General features: G+C 37.5%; 2 protein-coding genes across 2 annotated transcripts; one reads left to right on the top strand and one right to left on the bottom strand.

The window, feature by feature from the left end:
* The first annotated feature begins 280 nt into the window (after positions 1-280).
* On the top strand, positions 281-2,138 carry LOC121743783. Its single transcript, XM_042137150.1, has 3 exons — positions 281-563; positions 958-1,131; positions 1,744-2,138. The coding sequence occupies exons 2-3, from the start codon at positions 967-969 to the stop codon at positions 1,861-1,863; spliced, it is 285 nt and encodes a 94-aa protein (XP_041993084.1). The 5' UTR covers positions 281-563; positions 958-966; the 3' UTR covers positions 1,864-2,138.
* Positions 2,139-14,404: 12,266 nt separating this feature from the next.
* On the bottom strand, positions 14,405-17,567 carry LOC121745284 (V-type proton ATPase subunit E-like). The gene is made up of 6 exons (XM_042139127.1): positions 17,283-17,567; positions 17,099-17,199; positions 16,607-16,763; positions 15,887-16,080; positions 15,634-15,733; positions 14,405-14,846 (listed from the first exon to the last, which is right to left on the bottom strand). The coding sequence occupies exons 1-6, from the start codon at positions 17,382-17,384 to the stop codon at positions 14,811-14,813; spliced, it is 690 nt and encodes a 229-aa protein (XP_041995061.1). The 5' UTR covers positions 17,385-17,567; the 3' UTR covers positions 14,405-14,810.
* Positions 17,568-21,144: the final 3,577 nt, after the last annotated feature.

Below are 21,144 nucleotides of genomic sequence, written 5' to 3'. Positions count from 1 at the left end.
ATATTTAGAGACAATTAATTACAAATGCACCCTAAAGTTTGTCCTAATTACACTGAAATGGAATTAAATGTCTCTAAATTTTCATATATAGACAAAATTTTATTTATTCAATGAATTGGGCAGACTTGGAATTTCTTTGACAATGAAATTAAATGTCTCTAATTTTCAAATATAGACAAAATTTTATTTATTCCATAGATTGGACAGATTTAGAAATATTTGGTATTTTTACTCGATAAATTTTCCCAATTCAAAATCTTACACGAAATTCAACCATAAACGTAAAAAGGGTAATTAACAATTATTGGTGGAGAGACGGATCAGTCATCTCTCTCTCTCTCTAAATCTTCTTCCATTACTGTTAGTCCTACAATTAATATCGTAATCACACTTCAGTAATCTGTAGTATTCTTGATCACATGCTTCCCTTTTGAGTTTTCTCAACAAAAAGCCCTAGAGCCACAAATTGGGGTGTACCTCAACTTTTCTTGAAGCGAGCTTTGTGATTCTCCGATTCGAGTTCTTACTTGGATGCTATTTATGTCAAAACTGAGCCCTGATCTGTAAGTTCTTTGTATCTATGATTATACGCATTTTGATGCTTTTTTCTTCAATATGGAAGTATTCTATTTCCAACCATGGTGTTAATTCTGGTTGATTTTGCACATTTTAGATTTTTATTTAAGTTCGAGGATTTTGCAGAATTGGGGATTTATGATTTGATGCTAAATTTAGTTGGTTAAGTGGTGAATTAGGGATAAAAGTGTTATAATCAGCTATTTTGAGGCTCTGTTTAGGCAATTGGGGAGTGAAAGGAAATGTAATTAAATAAGTTGGATGATGTTTGTTTTGAATTTTGAAGCTATGTTTTTATACATTTCGATATTCAAAGATTTAATTTTTGTTAGCTTGTAACCGTTTGATTGTTGATGGGTGTTTTTTCATGTTCTTTGCTAGATAGGAAATATGTCGAGGCCAGTGCTGCTTGTTTGTGTGTTGGTTATATTGATTATCACGTCTCAATTCGAGTGGAGGCAACAGCTAGTGAGTGATGTCGATGCAATTGCAACCCCGAGGGAATCTCAGAAGCAGCAGAGGATACAGCAACGAGAAGAAAATATCAAAGAGAAGGTAATCATCATCGCTGATCTTATGTCGTCTCTTGCTAAGAACCATCCTAACCAATCATGTTGATATCCTTGTTCTGATGGGAGATCCATTCATACATCGTGCTTGTTGTCTTACGTGTTAAATACATCGACCACTTTACATGGGAATGTTTTTGAGACATTGTTCAATATAGAATTATAGACTGTTCGTAGCTCCAAGAAGAAATCTTCTTGGTAGCTTGATTGAAGATATGCATATTGATGCTTGTTGGCCTCATCCTGACTCGTGCTTATGTTTTTGTGTTCCGTTGCTGTAAGCAAGCGATAATAGAACAAGCTAATATGTTGCTGTAAGATTTGAAAATGGAATATTAGTTAGATTTGGTATGAATTTGTGACTTCTGATGTGAATAGAAACCCAGTGATCATAGATATCAAGGACTGACTTTCAAAGGGTAGTTTTCAAGACAGCTACTTATGCTGATGTTTATGTTCTGTTCAGCCACCTTGTAGTCGGGTTGCATGTTCAAAGCTTGGTTTTGCAGTTCTTTTACAGTATGACTTAGTGAGGTATCATCGAACTAAATATAGGCGCTAACACGTATGTGTGAGCTGTATTCATCGACTTGTGCAGATTATTCTGTCCCAAGAGAAGAACATCCAAAGTTTAAATGATCTCGTTCGTAGTCTTAAGGAACAGCTGAGACAGTGCCGTGGCAATAATGAAACTTCTAGCAGGGCTTTCAGCTCGTAGATAACGGTGTTTTTAGCTTCAGAGACAACAAATTTCATGGAAGATCAGCTGCTGCAAGCCTGAATTGTGTTGTTGCTCATCATCTGTGGTGATGATATTCCCACCATTCTTCTTCTTTAGTCATACTTTTATTTTTTTAATAATTTTCTGTAAAGCCTAATTACTTATGCTACCTCTTTATTTCTATAGTTCTGTAAGTATATAACTACATAGACTCCTACACATAAGCACCAGATGATTTTATCTATATTTACTATTTTTACTAATTTTTTTAATCATGGGATATTTGAATTTCTTTGCAAGAACTTGAGTAGGACACTGTCATAGCCATGTTTAAATTATGGGATTTATCAGAATGTAGAGTATATGCTACGTATGAATGGAACAAAAATTGAATATATCATTATTTTGAAGAATTTTAGATTTAAAAGATTTGTTCTTATACTACATGCTAATAACAACAGTATCTAGCATTTAAAAATAATAAGGATGCATATTAAACTATGTCAAAATACACATTTGTGTAATCGAAAATAATCTATTTATAAAAGCAAAATGGGTCAATATTTCAAAGTGTTTTTAGGATAGTGTCAACTCAAGCAAATTATGAATTTATGATGTTTTTGTATGCTTAAGACATTACACCTATATTACAAGATCCAAAAGCTTCGAATTCATATACTAGTATTTTTCATATACTACTATTTAATGTAGTACAAGTCTCATTTTGATTGCTGATCCGGCTGATGGTTTGGCGAATTTTTGATGGTGATGAATGCAGGAAAATACAGATCACGACACAGAGATTTACGTGGTTCGATTTACTGAGGTAAATCTACGTCCACGGGAAGAAAAGAGGGCAGAGTTGTATTGCTTGATCTGTTTTCTACAGCTTACAATACAAACTTGCTATTTGATATTTTATCTCTAGAGAGCTTCTTTAGAACTTAACCCTTTTCTATCTGATCTAAGTTCTATTTATACATTGAACTAAGATCGTGGCTTGCATCACCACTAATGATGGTTGTGGATGTCGTGGAGGTCATGGAGATCCTGCATGGGTCCACTATCTTGCATGAGATCCTGCATGAGTCCACTATCTCTGTACTTGGTCCACTATCCTGCATGAGTTGACTATCTTCCAGTTCGGTCGAATACTGAGACCGAACTGCTGAACTATTGCCGATCTGAGAGTAGAGCTTGACTGGTCGGCTTTTACCGAGCTGTAGGCTGGGGCCGAACTCTTTGGTAATGCCGAACTGATACTCTTCCTTGGGCTTTGGGCTGATGGGCCGTCACTGCTGTTGGGCTTGTTTAGTCCGTACTCCATCACCGGCAATGTTTGATTTTAAATTTTGGGTCAAGTACCATTGGTCCACATGAGCATCTCCAATAGAAATAGCCCAGCCATAGCCTAGCCACAAACTCTTCCCGCCACATCAGCAGCACTAAAAACTCCTCCCGCCACATCATCAGGACAAGCAACTGGACAAGCAATAGCCCAGTCAGCCATAGCCTAACCACAATAAACAAAATTATAAAAACAAATAATTAACAATCACACAAAATACGGAATTAAATGTACGCCACATATAGGGGAAAATCAATAATAATATTAAAAATTTAAAAAGTACATTAATTTAAAAAAAGTACATTAATTTAAAAAAATATTAATTAAAAAAAAACTCCTCTTCCACACACGAGCCTAGGCATGCACAAACCGACCCGGCCCGGCGGTTAACCGGCGGTTTGGAACCGCCGGTTCATGAACCGGAACCGGGCCAGGAACCGGCGGGTTGAACCGGCAGAAGGGTCGCAGGGTCGGAAGGGCCGGTTCAGGTTCGGCAATATATTGAACCTGAACCGGCGGTTCAAAACCGGCGGTTCGGCGGTTCGAACCGCCGGTTCAAAGGGTCGAACGGCATTGGGTTCGTAGGGGTTCGTAGGGGTTCAAAGTAGGGATTGGTATGAACCGGCGGTTCGCCGGTTTTGGGCGAAAATCGCCGGTTTTGGACGAAAACCGCCGGTTTGAACCGGCGGTTCCGACCGGTTTCCGCCGGTTCCGGAAGCTTTTCAGGCGTAGGGGCTAGGTGAGGTCAGAAACCGGCGGTTTGTGTCGGAAAACCGTGGACCAACCCGCCGGTTTGGTGGAAAAACCGCCGGTTTTGTGGTTGAACCGCCGGTTCAGGCGGTAAACCGGCGGTTCGGCCGAAAATTTGAAAATTTGAAATTTGAATTTTTTTTTATTTCTTCCAATTTTACTCCTATAAATACCCCACTTCTCCTTCATATTTCCTTACCCCATTCTTGTGTTAACAAGGATTTCATTCTCAATCTCCATTTCTCTATTCTCTCCTCATTCTCTCTAATTGCGCAAGTTTAATTCTACACTTTCTGCTCACTACTATATTTGTTGTGCTCATAATTTACCACTTCTTTTATACTTTATACATATTTCATTCCAAGTCAATATTACTTTTCATTTATCAATATATTCAATATGTCTTCTTCTCGTGGTGGATCGAGACGTGGTGATCGGGGCAAGGGAATAGCCCAAGATCAAAGCACTACGCGTCCCTCAAAATCTCGACGACCTAGTCGTCGAGATGTTATGGAAGAGGTTTCCCGATTGGCAGCCGAACGCATGCAAGTAAGTAATGAAAAATTTGTTTTCCAATTCACATGCACAAAATTTCATTAATTTTTTTTTTGCGTTCATACTTTTAACTTCTACTTACATAATATTTGTAGATGGAAGAAGATCATAGGACCGCCATGCTACTTGCTGAAATGCAACAAGGTGGGGGTAGGGGAGGTCGTTCCCAACAAGATGAGGAGTTCGACGTTACTATATCGTCGGACTCGGACAACAACGAGGATAGATCGCATTCTCGTATTCCTTCTAGCACCGGCGGAAATGAGGAGATGCCTCCCCCTGCACCCACTAACACGGCAAAAGCTTTGAAATCGGACATTTTTATCAAACACTACAAGAAGGTGGCGGTGGTGATTCCAAGTTCTCACGATCCGAACTCTCAAGAGGAGACTTCGGACTTTCATGTTTACTGCAACTATTGCGATAAAGTGTACAAATGGTCCGCCGGTGGTGGATATGGCACCCTCCGTCGCCATTTAGTGGCAAAGCATCCGGTAGAATGCGGCACTGCCTCTACCCAAAGCCAACTAAACTTCCAACCCGCCGGCTCGGGTTCGTCAGGTGCGCCTCTATTTAAATATGATAAAAAGAATTTTGATGATACAATGACTAGATGGGCGGCTATGAAGCATATGCCCTTTAATGTTTTTGATGACAAAAGTTTTGAGGTTACTATGCAAAGTGGGTTGAATGTAGCAATCAAAAGAATAGGTCGAATGACCGTGCAACGATCTACCGTTCGGCAGTGCTTGGAGAAAAAAGGTAGAATTATCACGTTATTTAGTTAACATGGGCCACAGGGTGAACATTTGCTCAGATGTTTGGACGGATTGTTTTAACCGTCATTCATACATGGGTATTACGGTTCACTTTGTGGACAACAGTTGGACTTTGAACAAGCGTTTAATTGGTTTTAGAGAATTTGAAAGTCCACACACTGCACCCGAAATTGCTTCTTTGATTATACAAGTGTTGAATGAGTTTCAGTTATGCAACAAGATATTTTCTATTGGTTTTGATAATGCAACTGCCAACACCGCAAGTATTGCCGATTTGATTGCGGCTTGTACACCGGTAATTGGAGGTAAGTATTTTCATCAAAGATGCATTTGCCATATTTTAAATTTATGTGTACAGGATGCGCTTGAATTATGGCAAAAGCATGTCTCTCCTATTAGAAATGCAGTTAGATTAATCCATCAAAAGCCAGCTATTGGCAAAGCATGGAAGAAATATTGCCATCAAAAGAATGTTAGGTACACGAATTTTACTATGGATGTGTCTCATAGATGGAATTAGACATATGATTGTCTGAATTCTACCTTGACACATAAAGATGCTTTATGTGATTTTTATAGAACTAACCCCTACCGTGATTTATATCTTTCGCATAGTTGTTGGGATAACAGTTTGGCTTTATTTAAATTGTTCAAATATTTCAAAAATGCTACTGTTGAATTGTCGGGTGTTTATTATTGCACTGCTGTTCGTGTTTTGGAGCATTGCATGTACATATCCCTTGGTTTTAAAACTGCAATGAAAAATGCTTCCTCTTCTCCCGAGTTAATGTGCGTTTTGTATTATATGATTGAAAAATGGCTCAAGTATTTCAGTGAGATTCCTAACGTGTTTTTGATTGCAAAGGTATTGGATCCAAAATGGAAATTAGCAGGTACCTCTAGAATTTTAGATTTTTATTATAACAATTTGAGTTCAATTGATCTTGGTCCCCTACAAGCAATCCAATCGGATACCAGTGACGAATTTGGAGTCGACCTCTCAGAAACCTTTCAAATAAACCTCCCGGACCGGTCAGTTGTGCAACAAAACCTCGAGTATAACTTGCGCTCTCTCTACACCGAATATGAAACCAAGTATAACACCACTCACCAAGTCAGAAGACCACCTCCTCCACAACATAACTATGGCTTTGCATTTCAAGCCGATTATGATGACCCCGACGCGCAATCCCAACTAGCCGACCTATACAACTACAGCACCGGCGGAAGGTCCTCAGGTATGGTCAGTGAATTAGATTTATATTTTGAATCACTCTTTTCCTTTGGTGATGAAGGTCCTACTCCTCCCGCCCAAATCGACGTCCTCGATTGGTGGGGAACCCACGACAAAGATTTTCCCATCCTTGCTTCAATGGCCAAGGAGATTTTTTCTGTTCCGGCTTCCACCGTCGCCGTCGAGTCCGCTTTTAGTGTTGGCTCGCGCGTTTTGGATGAATCACGAAGTAAGCTCTCGGCGAAAAATATGGAAGCCGTGATGTTACTTGATGATTGGGCCAAAGCTGACGTCCGAGAACAAGAAAATGATTGGAATGATCGTCAAGAGGGATCACAAGATGAATTCACCGGGGATGAAGATTAGGCCAACCGTCAACCGCCGCCGGCCAAGCCAAATAGGTAAGTAAGGTAAGAGAACTACGTGGACTTTGATTCCCTAATGCAAATGAGCAATTGGGATACGTAGGCACCTCAACTTAAATTTTTTAATTTAAGTTGAGCTCAAGTCCTTTTTCTTTTATTTCTTTTTTTTTCCCATTAATTCCTACTTTAAAAATATGCAAATACAATTACATAATTGTATTTGTATATACTCTAGTCGATGAAGTATATTTCTCTATACGGCTAAATGAGGGAAACTTTTGACAATTCTACTATAATTGTTGATTGTTAGACGAAACTCAACATTTAAAGTTGAATTGCTAAAGGTGTCCTTAATTTAGTTATGTAGAAAGATCTTCTTCGCCGGTTAAGAGTATATATATAATACACTTATACGTTTAAGAACTTCAACGTTATTTCTTGTCATTTGTAATTAGTTCTTCACTGGTAGTCTCATTTGTATTTAAATTTTGTTTAAGACTTCAAGACCGCCATATGTTTTCAATTTGTAATTGTTGTAACTTGTCACGTGTAATTTGTAAACATGCAATTTCAATAAAATTGCAACTTTAGCCGTATTTTTTTCAATTTTATTTACTCACATTGCATACAAAAACAAACTTGAAAAGTGTAAATTAATTTGATTAAAATTGAAAAGTTGAAAAATGCAAAAAAAAAAAAAAATCGAACCGCCGAACCGGCCCGGAACCGGCGGTTCAAGCCGAAAACCGGCGGTTTTGAACCGCCGCGTAACCCGCCGGTTTTTTGAACCTGAACCGGAACCGCCGGGAGCTAGGCGGGCCGGTTCAGGTTCGGCATTTTCTCGACCCTTGAACTGCCGGTTCGGGCCCGGAACCGGCGGTTTACGACCCTTGTGCATGCCTACACGAGCTCCCCCCCCGCCACCGCCGCCTCACTCCTCCCCGTCATCGCCGCTATCCGGTGTTGGATATTTTAGTGTTATTGGATTAACTTGATTGATCAATATGATCATAATGAGACATCAAATAAATTGGAAGTGCGGAGTGCACACTTGTTTGAATTCGTTATGATTGGACGGGGGTTCGGGGGCAGCACCCCCGAGAGCGGGGTCCAAGGGGCAGAGCCCCTGGCTGGGGTCGAGCTGGCCGATAATTGAAGGACCAAATTACAATATTTAAAACCCGCCAAAACTAAATAAAAAATAAATAAAAAATCGGCTGACCGATCGCTCGCCGATCGGGAGTCTGCAATGGCGGCCAGCCGATCGGCTAGCGCCCGCAAATCGGCGTGCGCTCGCCGATTTGCCGCTCGCCGGCTGCAATGGTTCGGCGAGCGGACCGGCCAGCGCCGGGAATCGGCTAGCCGGTCCGCTTGCCGCCATTGTGGATGCTCTGAGAGACATATTTAATGATAAATTGTAATGATGATTTTATTTTGGATAAGTAAGGACCATACATACATACAAAAGAAAATAAAGAGCCATTACTTTTTTTCTTTTTCTTTATAAATCTTCTTAGTGATCTTTAATTTTCTAAGATACTAGAAAATAAAGAGTCATTACTTTTTTTTCTCATTCTTTTTCTTTATAAATCTTCTTAGTGATCTTTAATTTTCTAAGATACTGGTAATAAATTGGACATCAATTTCTACTAATAATATTTTAATTATTTTTTAAGAATTTATCAATAATGGACATTGGTAGAGTATACAATAATAGTACCCTTTAACACTGATGAACTGAGTCTGGTGAGTAGACTCGCTACTTCTTCGCTCAATCATTCTTTAAAAATAATTATACTATGGATACAACATGTTTTGCCATAATTTCATATTGTTACAAAAAATTTGAAGTTTAGATAAATTATACATAAAGTTTCCTTCGTGTTTTAATTTAATACATTCTGTATTTATTTTTAAATGTCATCAACTCTTTGTGTATGTAGATTACAAAATATTACATTTTTTTTATATTTATTACAAATAATTTTATCATTAGATTATATTAGAGAAAAGATAAATGTACATAAACATGTACATAATATCCTTAAATTTTTAAATTTAATTGAATTGAATGAAAGTTAATTTTGTTATTTATTGTAGTATATGTAGTAATAAGAAAGAAGTGATATAGAAATTTTATGTCAAATCGTAACATGATTTCGAGCTTGATTCGAATTAATTATACAATATTTAATAAAATAATTTTTTTAAAATATACAAATATTTAAGTTAAAATTTCAAATTTTATTCGAAGTGTTGTAAAATAATTAATATAAAATTTATTTTAAATTAATTAATATTTATAATCAATTTTCAATATAAAATATTTAAAAAAAGTTCAATCATGTAAATTATGTACATTTATCAGTACCGATTGAAATATTTCTCTCTTTATTTCATACTCCCTATATTTCATATCTCATGTATCTCAAGGACTGAAGAACTGAAAGATGTATAAATATAAAAGATACTCCTTACTCGTGTATGTATTTAAGATTCAAGATTTAATTTTTTTAAGAATCAGCAAAACCACACCTCGGATTTTCAGAGATTTTTTTATTATGAGAGTGCGAATGTTTGCTTTTTTTCACTTATGTAAAAGTTAATTGGGATTCTTGAATTGCTCCTTAATTACTTGCACGCTGTTTAATCTTGCTATGTTCTGCATCAAAAATTGCTAAATACCTATCTTTTACAGTTCTTATACATCAATTTTGTCAAAATTCATATTCTGACACATGCTTGTTTGATGTTTCTATGTAAAGCCCTTTTTTACTTTTTACACTAATCCATGATTGCAAATTGCTTAATTTGGAATGGATTTCTTGATGCAGACAACATTTGCTCTTTTTTGTATATGCTGATTATATCATAACCATGGAACAAAGATCTAGGACATATATTTGATATGGGAGAGTGAATTTTATCCATCTCTAGTAGGTGGAGAGAATTTATGGCTTCTCATGTCTCAATCCAATTTCTGGCCTTAAATATGGTGGTTGATTGGGTGGTCCCTTTTTCACCTATGTGTTTCTTGAAATCTTGATGAATTTTGTCATTTTCAAACATGTCCTGTCTTAGCCACTGCCCCCCTTTGTGTTACTGCAGCTTGTTATGACCGTGGCTCGCGCCTCAGGCCGACACACTTAGGCGCCGTGTTGAGGTATCTGCAAGGAACAAAACATCCATTTTTACTGCTTTTATCTCAGCATTGATGTTTGATGTGAAAAAACACTGTGGTCCTAAAGCACTGTGTAACATAAAGAAAACCTGCAGTTTTTCGCTGGAATATTAGTTTGCTCTTCCAACTTGGACACTTGAGAGAGAGATTGGTCTAATTTAGAGCCATAAATAAGGTTAGTTGAAGTGAGACCCATCCATTTTGGATGAAGCCCATCAATGGCTAAGTAAATGCTTGTTAAAATAACCAACTCACTTCTGCTGCAGATTAAAAATAGTTGGAAAATTGTAGCTTTTCCAACACACACATCTAACTTCTGCATAGACATTTAAGTCCATTTCTTTAACTATAAATGTGTGTGTGTGGGTGTAGATTTTGGGGGGGGGGACGTGTGCATTGTACGCTGCGTGTAATAAAAACCGTTTATTGCCTGAGAAAGACATACCAACACCTGATGTTTTTGCTCACCAGTGGGGGCTCCATCTACAGGCATTTATGTGAGGTTGTTGTTATGCCCTCTTGCTCTCGTTATAGGTAGGCTCGTTGTCAAGAACCGGACCTAATCAAACGGGACGGGTAGGGTTAATACTTAAGAGAGATTTATGTACATGTAACCTACACAACATAGTGAGGGCTGTGTGTAGGTGTAATATGCATTTTCTGATGGCAGTTAGCTCTTTTTTAATGGCAATTTAATTGCTTCTTTAAATAGTAGTATGTGTTAAGTGTTAACCAACAATTGCAGCCTTGAATTAATGTAGCCTATTACACACATTGTGGTTGCAAATATTTACTCTAATTTTCAATCTGCCAGCAAACTTCTTGTGATCTTTTCACCTACAATATTTTCCTGTTTAGCCTTGGGATTTTAATCCCTCTTTATTACATTTCATTACACTCCACTTCTGTTGGTGATTAGTTATTATTGTAATAAAAGAAACCCCACCAATTTGTTTCTCCAAAGATTCTCTTCTTGTTCTATATATAGCCTCAAATCATCCATGTAAGTCACATCACAAATTCAGTCTCTCTCTATTAGTACAAGTTATCCTGTTTCATTGGTAGCAAGAATGAACTACAGGGACTCAACCCCGAAGCTCGAGCTCAAGCTCAACCTGTCCCCATCCCGTAGGCAGGTGGGGTCCCCCCGAGAGTCGGTCTCGTCGGCGGACGTCTCCCCACGGAGCTCCTGCGTCTCCCGGGAGGCGAGCCCGGCTGGGGCCTCGCGCTGCTCGAGCAGCCCCGAGAGTAGCAGCAGCATGATGCTCGTGGGGTGCCCGCGCTGCTTGATGTACGTGATGCTGCTCGAAGATGATCCAAAATGCCCCAAATGCAAGAGCACTGTTTTGCTTGATTTCATGCATGAAGAGAAGGCCAGAGAGTTCAAGAAGTGAGCCAGCAAATCTTGCTGCATATTAGCTACATGAATGGATTTCATTTCCTTTTTTTTCTTATGTTTTTTTGGGTTCAATTTCTTTGTTTTTGGTTGAGTGATTTGTAGCTTTTTTTATGGAAATTTGAAGAAACAATTTCACAAGAAGTGTTGAATGTGAGGTGGTGTAGTTGCAACGAACATTTTAGGCTATAATTTTGAGGCATAAATATTATTTATGTGCAGTTGATGTTCTCACATGCTTCTAGGAAGCAAGCAATATATACCATTAAATAAAATATTAAATGAAGTGGTTAAACTATAATCAAGATTTTAATTTTTTTCAACCGTTGGACATTGTAATTAGTAAATTAAACACCAAAAAAAGTAGATTCAATAAGGTAACGAGATTAACGTAGCATCAATATTTCCAATAATTAATACAGAACAATTAATTTCGCAGTTATACCAAGATATTTATTTGCAATATTTAATAAAGAACAATAAATTCGCAGTATTTGCAATACTTGGCATATGATGATGAATCATCATCGTATACACTACTTTAAAATGAAATAAAAAATAATTATACTATCTGAAATACTAACTTATTAATTTCACAATGGCGCCTAGCACACCGCCTAGCCGAGCGCCGGCGCTAGGCGAACCATTGGAGGAGCAGAAAACCGCCGAGCGGTTTTCCGGAAATCAATTTCGCCTAGCGCTAGGCGGTCAAAATCCGTTGGGCGATCCGCTCGGCTCCATTGCAGCGCCCGGATCGCCCAGCGCATAGCCCAGCGGATTTTTTATTTTTTATTTTTAATTTTCGAAACACTATATATACGCGATTTGCACTTCATTTTCATTCGCACCACTTGTATTAACGAGTACTCTCTCTATCTTAATTTCTGTACAAGATCAACATCGAGAAATGGATCTGAACAACGAGCCCAGTTCAGGGACGAGCGGTTCTCAAACTTCCCCAATCCCCGTTGGAGGCGGATGGAATCAGATGCCCGGGTACTACAACATGTACCCGTGGCAGCAGATGCTACCCGGGATGCCGATCGGAGGGAGTCCGCCGGGGGGGTTCCCGGCGATGCGGGGTTGGGCACCCAATATGCAGATGATGCTGGGGTGGGCACCCAATATGCAGATGATACCCGGGGGAGGTTCGGCGACGCAGGGGACGTCGGGGGGCGTACCGGTGACGCAGGTGACGCGGGGGGACGTCTATCGCCCCAGTTTTGATTTTTTGACTGCTTCGTCGCACACATCGACCCCAACGGATGCGCAGTTCACGCCGAGCGGTTTTTATGATTTTGCGTTGTCGGATTTTGGGTTTAATAGTCTCGGAGTTCCGGAAACTCCCGTTCAAACGGGGGGAGCAGTGCAGGGTAGTGGCGCCCCAAAGAAGAAGGGCAAGGGAAAGAAGGTCGGGGAGTCGTCGCAGCCGGGTGGGGATGACCCCACGGTACGGAGAAGGTGGACAAACGAGGAAAACGTTGCGCTGTCAAAGGCGTGGGTGAGTGTTTGCGACGATCCTCTTGTTTCTAATAACCAGAGGATCGTCAACGTGTGGGGCAAGGTAGCAGCAGCCTACCAGCTATTTTTCCCGGAGGGGAGGCCACACAACGGGGAGGATTGCCGGAAGGCGTGGAACCGAATCAGGGCTGCCGTCTCCCGATTTTCGGGTTTGTACGCCAACGCCCTCCGCATGCAGAGTAGTGGCCAAACGGAGGACGACTGCAGGAGGATAGCGGAGAAAGCCTTCCCCTAGCCCGGGTTGTATAAGGACTTCACCTACTGGAACTGCTATCTTGTGCTGAACGACTCCGAGAAATTCCGAGTAGGTGTCGACGCTGGCTGGCTGAAGAAGCAACGATTGAACTATACCGGAGATTTCAGCGGCAGCAGCGGTGGTTCCCACGACCTCCCCGAGACGGACCAGGTGCTCCCCAACCCTCGTTCGTTCGGCCACCGACCTCGCCCCGCTGGGCAAAAGCGGGCGCAACGAGAGGCGAGGGGGGTCGCCGGGGGTTCCCAGGAGGTCCAGTCGGCATCCCCCTTTGACCGCCAGTCTACAGAGGATCTCAAGTACTTCGCGCGTCAACAAACGCGCCAGATGATGGTGAAGACGTTAGCCGAATGGCAAGCGGCGACGGACCCCCAGGAGAAGAGATTTCTCTTCACATTGCTCGAGAGCATGAATGACGATCTGCGTGGAGGCGGCAGCGGCGGTGGCAGCGGAGGCGGCGGTGACAGTGGCGACGGAGGCGGCGGTGGCGGTGGCGACGGCGACGACGGAGGCGAGGGAGCCGGCGAGTGATTTTTTTAAGTAATGTACTTTTTGCGATTTTGAATGTCATTTTTTTTATTAATGTACTTTTTAAAAATTTTTGGACTTTTTTTAATTTATTGTACTTTTTTAAAAAATTAAAATAGTATTATTAATGTTTCCCGTATATGTCTCCTAAATTAAATTCCGTATATTGTGTTATTAGTGATGTGGCTATTTATGATATGGCTAGGCTATGGCTGGGCTATTTCTGATGTGGCAGGAGAATTTTTAGTATTGATAATATGGCAGGAGGAGTTTATGGCTAGGCTATTGCTGGGCTATAACTACGATGCTCTTAAAAATGAAAGATAGAAATGAGTCAACTGCCATCAAGTAAAACCAATGACGATCTCCTACTCCATCACTATTACTACAGTACCATTTATCAAGTATACTCCAAATAGCACAAATCTTTTATTTTAGACAATATAATATTTAAAGATCTAAAATTCTACTTATAGGTTCAATTTATCTACAACATTTAATGACCTATTGATACTTTTACTCCATAAAAATAAATACTACTAATAAATACAATTGTCCTTTACAATGCACTATTTGAAAATTGGATATGATGGGTGTAATTATGCAAAATAAATTTAAGATTACTAAATTAATAGAAAAATGATCACTAATGTAAGACAATATTTGACAAAACAAACTTATTACGAAATACATACGCCCAATACAACAGTAAGATTTTTTTTTTCAAGATGATCTATGTCATCTATTTATTAAAACCAGGAACGAAAAACTAGGTCCAAGCAGCTTACAAAAATAACAGAGAATCGAAAAATAAATAGCAGCGTCGAGCTAGACTTCTATGCGTAGCGTACATAAACTTAAGGAAAACACTGAACGGACAGGTACACACGGAATGTGGATAGCGTGCACCTCGCGATGCAATCAAGAATGTGACGAGAGAACGGAACATAGACAGCCACGAACAAGCCACTGGGTGATGAATTCTCTTGGGTCGATGGCCAAGCCAGTGTCATAGATGAACACGTTTTCATCCATCAAGCGGCAATATGACCAAACAGACTCTTGCGGATCTGCAATCAGATAAATTGCATTAAGCCAACAACAGAGTGAGTATCCTAACACTTTGAAAAAAGCTTATTCAGTAGGACTAACAAGTAAATGGAATTTTCTTAATTTTTTTGAGTTTGCATTGTTTTCTATGGTATTCACAGTTCTTTCTCAAACACTCAAATCTAGATTAAAATAAGATGTGTTTTCTGCACATTATTTCGCAGCAGGGTTGGCCTTTATTTAAAGAGTAATGGTCAATTTTGATCCTAAACATATGACTAAAATACGAATTTGGTCCAAAGCATCCGCTTTTTGAAAAACAAGTCCATACTCCATAACAAATGAAATTCTTGTCGAAGTGGTCCTTGTTTGACGGTTCCGTCAAAAAACTAACGGTCATGCCCCTGTGCAATTAGGGTTGACCGTTAATTTTTTTACGGAACCGTCAAGGACCACTTCGACAAAAATTTCATTTGTTATGAACCTGTTTTTCAAAAAGTGAATGTTTTGGACCAAATTCGTATTTTAGTTATAGGTTTAGGACCAAAATTGACCTTTACTCTTATTTTAAACAAGCACTCTAATATTGATCCCGAGAAATGATCTTGAAGATACTTAGATACAAGTATTAGCATCTCCTCTTAACTAATTGGCATGGGATTAATAGAAAACAATAAGAACATTGCAGAATATATAAAAGACTAGGCAATATGATTCATAGTTCACATCTGTCATCTCCATATAGGTGGTATCATAATGAGCAAAAACGGAGTCAAGTAAATACAGAGAGCTTAGATTGGGAGGTACCTCTGGCAACTTTTTGCGGAATACAACCTCCAGTCTGGCATCGAGAGTGTTCTCAAAAACAATCTTCCCATCCCTAGAAGCTAACACCACACCCCCGGAACTGAAAATAATTGCCATGGTGTTTTCACTTGTCAGCAGTGTCAAAATTCCAGATCAGTTAACAAATCGGTTGTCTACTCAGTCAACTTTAGCATAAGCTCATTTTTTATATTCCACGAATAAAAGGGAACTAGTATTTAGCAGGTTTTATTACCAGTAGCGGTCGTGCTCATTCTTCTTAGAAGGAGCTGGTGGAAGATAGATTTTGTCCACAACAATCTCAGGTTGATGAACTTCTGCTTTCTCTGCATATTCGTCCTTTGCTGAATCCAAGACAGACTCTACCAATCCCACGTCTTCTTTACGGCAGCGCAGCAACACAGATGGTTCTTTCAGCCTCAACAAACTCTGCAATGGGGATAAATATGAATTTTGAACAATAGTAGTGAACTTTTATATGACACTTTTTTGGCTAAAGAGATTCAATGATAGAGAATATATGAAGTAAACAAGAAGAATATCTCAATTTGATTTTACAATGACATACATTATGCAATCATGATGATGGATCACACATGAGTTGGAATGAGGAAGAGTACGAATGTGTTAAATTACTCGAAATAGAATTTTGAATATGAAAACTGAAGTTTGACAAAAAAGCCAGTAAGTTCAAATGGCCGTGGAATCATTATCTCTGTAGTGGAAATGCTCCCCATGGATATATATTCCGTTGTGCACGGGCTTCATGTACAAAGCTTCGAAAAATGATTTCCATAAGGTAAAATATTATCACGAGAAATCAATTCTAGGGTGGACAGCCAAATAACTAGAAGTCTTTCGATACAAATATGTATGTAGTTTACAAAGAAATAATGTATGCAGAAGATACCGAAATGATAGGTTATATACAAGACCAAGATTCAGCTTCCCGAACCTGAACAATGAGATTCTTCAGGAGATTTTTGTAGTTATTCTGATTACTGCTAACACTCAGAAGTTCCTTCGATGCGTTGTCCTTCATGGAATTGACCAAATCATCCTGGGCTTGGAGAACCTTGATTCGAGAAGCATTCAGTTGCATCGAGTACTCACTACACCAGCCAAGATATAAAAATTCAATCAGATGACATCTAAATAAATTAAACCAGTGTCCACTAATCATCTCCTAATGATAACGAGCATCAATCAAAACATTTAAAGCTTAGCTAATTACAAGTCATATTAACATTGACATTTTTAAAAGATGCAGATTTCCAATCAAGATCTAGTAATAGAATCGGAGAGCAATAAGTTAACACATTAAAATCAGAGTCATTTGAAAATCAAATTAACTAAAAACTCCGCATATATTTCATTTTACAAACAAACACGCAGCAAAAACCAACCAACTGCCGCCAAAAAAGCTAAACGAAACCACGAATCATACATCTTTTTGCGCACTTCAACTTGTTTTTCCTTGCGCTCGTATTCCTGTCTGATCTTCTTCTTCTCAGCCTCCACTAATTGCAGCTTCTCTATATTGAATTCCTGCAATAAAAGAGCGATCCATTCAATCAACAAAAATCCTCATAAAAAAAACCTAAATCGGAACGTATCGGAGCTCGGCTTACTTCTTCGGCGGAGACGGAGATCTCGTTGGCCTTCTCCTCCGCCTCCTGGCGGATGAATCGGACCATCTGCTGGATCTGCTTGGAGACATCGGAGTCGTTCATCTTGCGATTCGGATCGAGATGCGATGAAACAAGCAACTGCCTTCTTTCTCTAGAGAGGTCGAAATGGAGAGAGAGAAGATTCGCCTATGGTAGACGTCCACGAAGCACGATCACACGGGGAAGAAAGAGAAAAGCGTCACTATCTTTTCCCTTTGGATAAATTGTTAACGCTTTTGATTTTGATGATCCATTTAAGATCGAAGCCCCATGAGCTTTAATTATTCTTCAAAAATCTGATAATTACACTTTTCTATTTCAAATTAGTACAAAAAGTATTAAATTAGCATATATCATAGAGAAGTTTGATTAATGTTTCAAATTAAACATTCCATCAAGAATGACTAACACCGTTAATTTTCTTATTTTCCAAAATTTCAATTCCTCTGTATGTTGGAGCCACATATAGCTAACGGCAAATCCAACTCTTCCAAGTACCAAGAAACCAAGAGCATGACGAACTCACAACCCCATTAGGCGTTCCAAATAAGGGAAGAAAAATCAAAGCCCACGAAGCCACCATGAATCCCACTATGTTTAAAAGCTTTTTAGTTTTAGTCACATAATTCTCCTGGTAATCAAGTGATACGCCATAATCCCACCAATATTTGACAACAGAAATATGTTCAGATAAGGAATCATCTTAGAGGAACTCATTTCTTGAAGACTACTGTTGAGGCCCAACTCAAAGCACGTAGGAAGCCAATTCATGAGTACATAAAGAACATAGTGAAAAGTACTCCCTCCGTCCCAGTTTAAGAGTCACATTTTGAAGTCCGTCTCAGTTTAAGAATCACATTTTGAATCTATCATATTTGGACATAAAATTTAACCTCATTATTCATCAAATATACACTCAAATGCCATTATTTTCGTAAAAACAAAACAAAACAAAATTCTAAACACACAAAAAGTCAAAAGGGTCTCACTTTCCACTACATCACTTCAATTATTACACACTCCAACAACCACTACCTCACTTCATTTATTACACACTCCACCAATTTCTTAAAACTCGTGGTATAACTAAATCTTAGTTTTAAATTGGGACGGAGGGAGTATAATTATTTGTGACTGTTGCCCAGATTGGCAAGCTGAAGATTATCCTCTTCCATGGAATTTTGGAGTGAAGAGGATGAGAAATAAGAAAAAAAGGGCATAATTTTGGAGTGGAGTGAAGAGGATGAGAAATAAGAAAAAAAAAGTAACGGTATTAGTCATTTTGGATGGAACGTTTAATTTGAAACATTAATTAAACTTTTTGTATGAAATATGTCAACTTATAACTTTTTGTACTAATTTTAAACACTAGTGAAACATTTTGTATGTATCATTTAATTACCCCTCAAAAATCTCGTGGGCCTTGTTGCAATATGTATATTAATCCACATCAAATTAAATCTAGATAGAACGTCTAATTATGTTTTAAAAAACTATTATTGGATCCCTTTAATTGCACTTTATTGTTGCATTGGTCTAATCAGAGTGGTCTAAAATAATGGCTGGATAATAGTAGTAGTATTTTGTTAGAAGTCAAGTCAAAGTAAATCATAACAATTCATCATGATTGAGCTTGAAAAAATAATTGTAGTATTAATCACACATTTATAAACCCACTTCGACATAGTCATCTGACTTGACTGGATACAAACACAATTCACTTTAGAGAATTATGTGTAATTTAAATTATAATGATTAATAACACTAGTTGACGTTTTGTTTAGTCTAACTAATGTGGGTGTGGTTGACTTCAAAAAATTAATAATAATAATAATTACAAATACAAACCCACGTCCACTAATTCAATACGTGCTTATTGGAGTTTCATAAGCAAGAGTTTTCCCATTCCAAATAATCTAACTTCTTTATCCAAGCTCCTAAAAGCATTATTTTCTTTTTTTTTCTTTTTCTGCTACTATCGATAATATAACTACTTTATTTAATATACACATGTGCAACTTGATTGACAATTTGCCACATTAAACATATTTGTAATCAGAGACCACACACAACAACCATAAGCTAAGAGCATCTACTGCAATACTGCAAAACTTAAAATGCAATAGGAAAATACCTTTAACGGTACTGCAAAACCAATCCTATTATAGGTTTTTGATGAAAAAATACCTATGTTTAGGTTTACACTAAAACTATACCAAAAACACTTTTTAGATTTTAATTTATTGCATTCAAGTCCAAATCATTTTATATTTATTAAATGAACCAGGGAAGGATGGGAAATAAAAATACGAGGAAAAGGAATGGAAAAATCTTACAGTACTTCAGTAAAACACACGCTGGCGGCAGGTTGGAGAAGAAGATAACAAATAAAAACCTAAATAATTCTATTTTATGTTATTTAATTATTGATTAGTGGGCTGGCCCATTTCTTTATACAAGTTTTTTTTAAATTAAGTCAAAAGCAAAGACTAAAAATCTAAATATGATTAAGAATATAAAAATAAAAAGGCTCAACCTAATCAAAATAAAAATATGCATAAAAAGATACGTGACCTAAATAAAATAAGATTAAGATGATACAATAAACTAAAACGTTATATTAATAAGCTACATACGTATAAAAACAGAAAGATTAATATTTAAAATTACAAGTTTTTTAATTATATTATATTTATGTAATAAATAATAAATTTTATATATAGTCATATTAATTAATAAGTCTTATTACGTTATTTAATAGTATACTTTAATTTAATTAAAGTTATTGACAAATTGCTATGGGTTAGGGTGTAATTTAGATAAAATATATAGATATGATTGAAAAGTATAAAAAGTAAGTGAGTGGAGAATATTCTTTTTGGTTTGAGCTTAGTGTAAATGGTTGGAGTGAAATCAATATTTAGTGTGACATTTACACTAAAACGGATTTGAGTTTAGTGTAATGGTTGAAGATGGTCTAAAAAACAAAAGAAAGCATTAGAGTAGAAGTCAAGATCCAAGAATGTTCCATTTTCCAAAATTAATACTCCTATATACGTCAAATATAAATTTAGTATAAATAGATAACAATTGGTATTTTAAATTAATGTAACACATATACCAAAAGTACACTTTCAAACGTAAAAGACATGGACAAGGATTTTATTTATGAAACATGAGAAATAATGAAACAATACTTCTAAATAAATGAAATGTTACATTCTCAAATTTATACATTTTCTCATCATGTTTTTTTTATCATCAATTGCAGGTTCGTTGATCTACCTGACCTAATTAATTGGACAAAAAAAAACAAATCTTATTTTTATATCAATTTAGTATGAGTAATAATTACAGCCAATAATGAACAAATAGTTAATTGTCTGAATTTGAAATATTCATACAATATTAAAACTATTTGTAACTACAGCTAGATCGTTTTGTTACCAAACTAACTTGTTGAAAACTCTGTAATATCACAACAAAAATATCACATAACCTAATTAGTACAGTACATTACAGCAGTGACAATTTCTGTGATGGAATAACATGAAATTAATGTGATGAACTCACAATTTTGACCAATACATGTACCACTCCTTCTCAACTATTGTTCTGCCATTTTGCTACGTACGCAAATTTTTTTGCTATTTTTTTCTGATTTATACAATGTATTAAAATATCGATTTATTTACATACTATTATTCAGGACACATCAATTACTTTTAAATTTTTTAACGTTGCATTCTATTAGATCTATTTATAGAAGTATTCAATTACTCATAATAAAATTATCTCGACATTGAATTGATTTGAAATTCAT

This window comes from Salvia splendens, chromosome 8 (assembly GCF_004379255.2).
Source record: "Salvia splendens isolate huo1 chromosome 8, SspV2, whole genome shotgun sequence".
Taxonomy (NCBI): domain Eukaryota; kingdom Viridiplantae; phylum Streptophyta; class Magnoliopsida; order Lamiales; family Lamiaceae; genus Salvia; species Salvia splendens.
The sequence above is the reverse complement of the archived record's forward strand: the minus strand, read 5'-3'. Positions and strand labels throughout refer to the sequence as shown.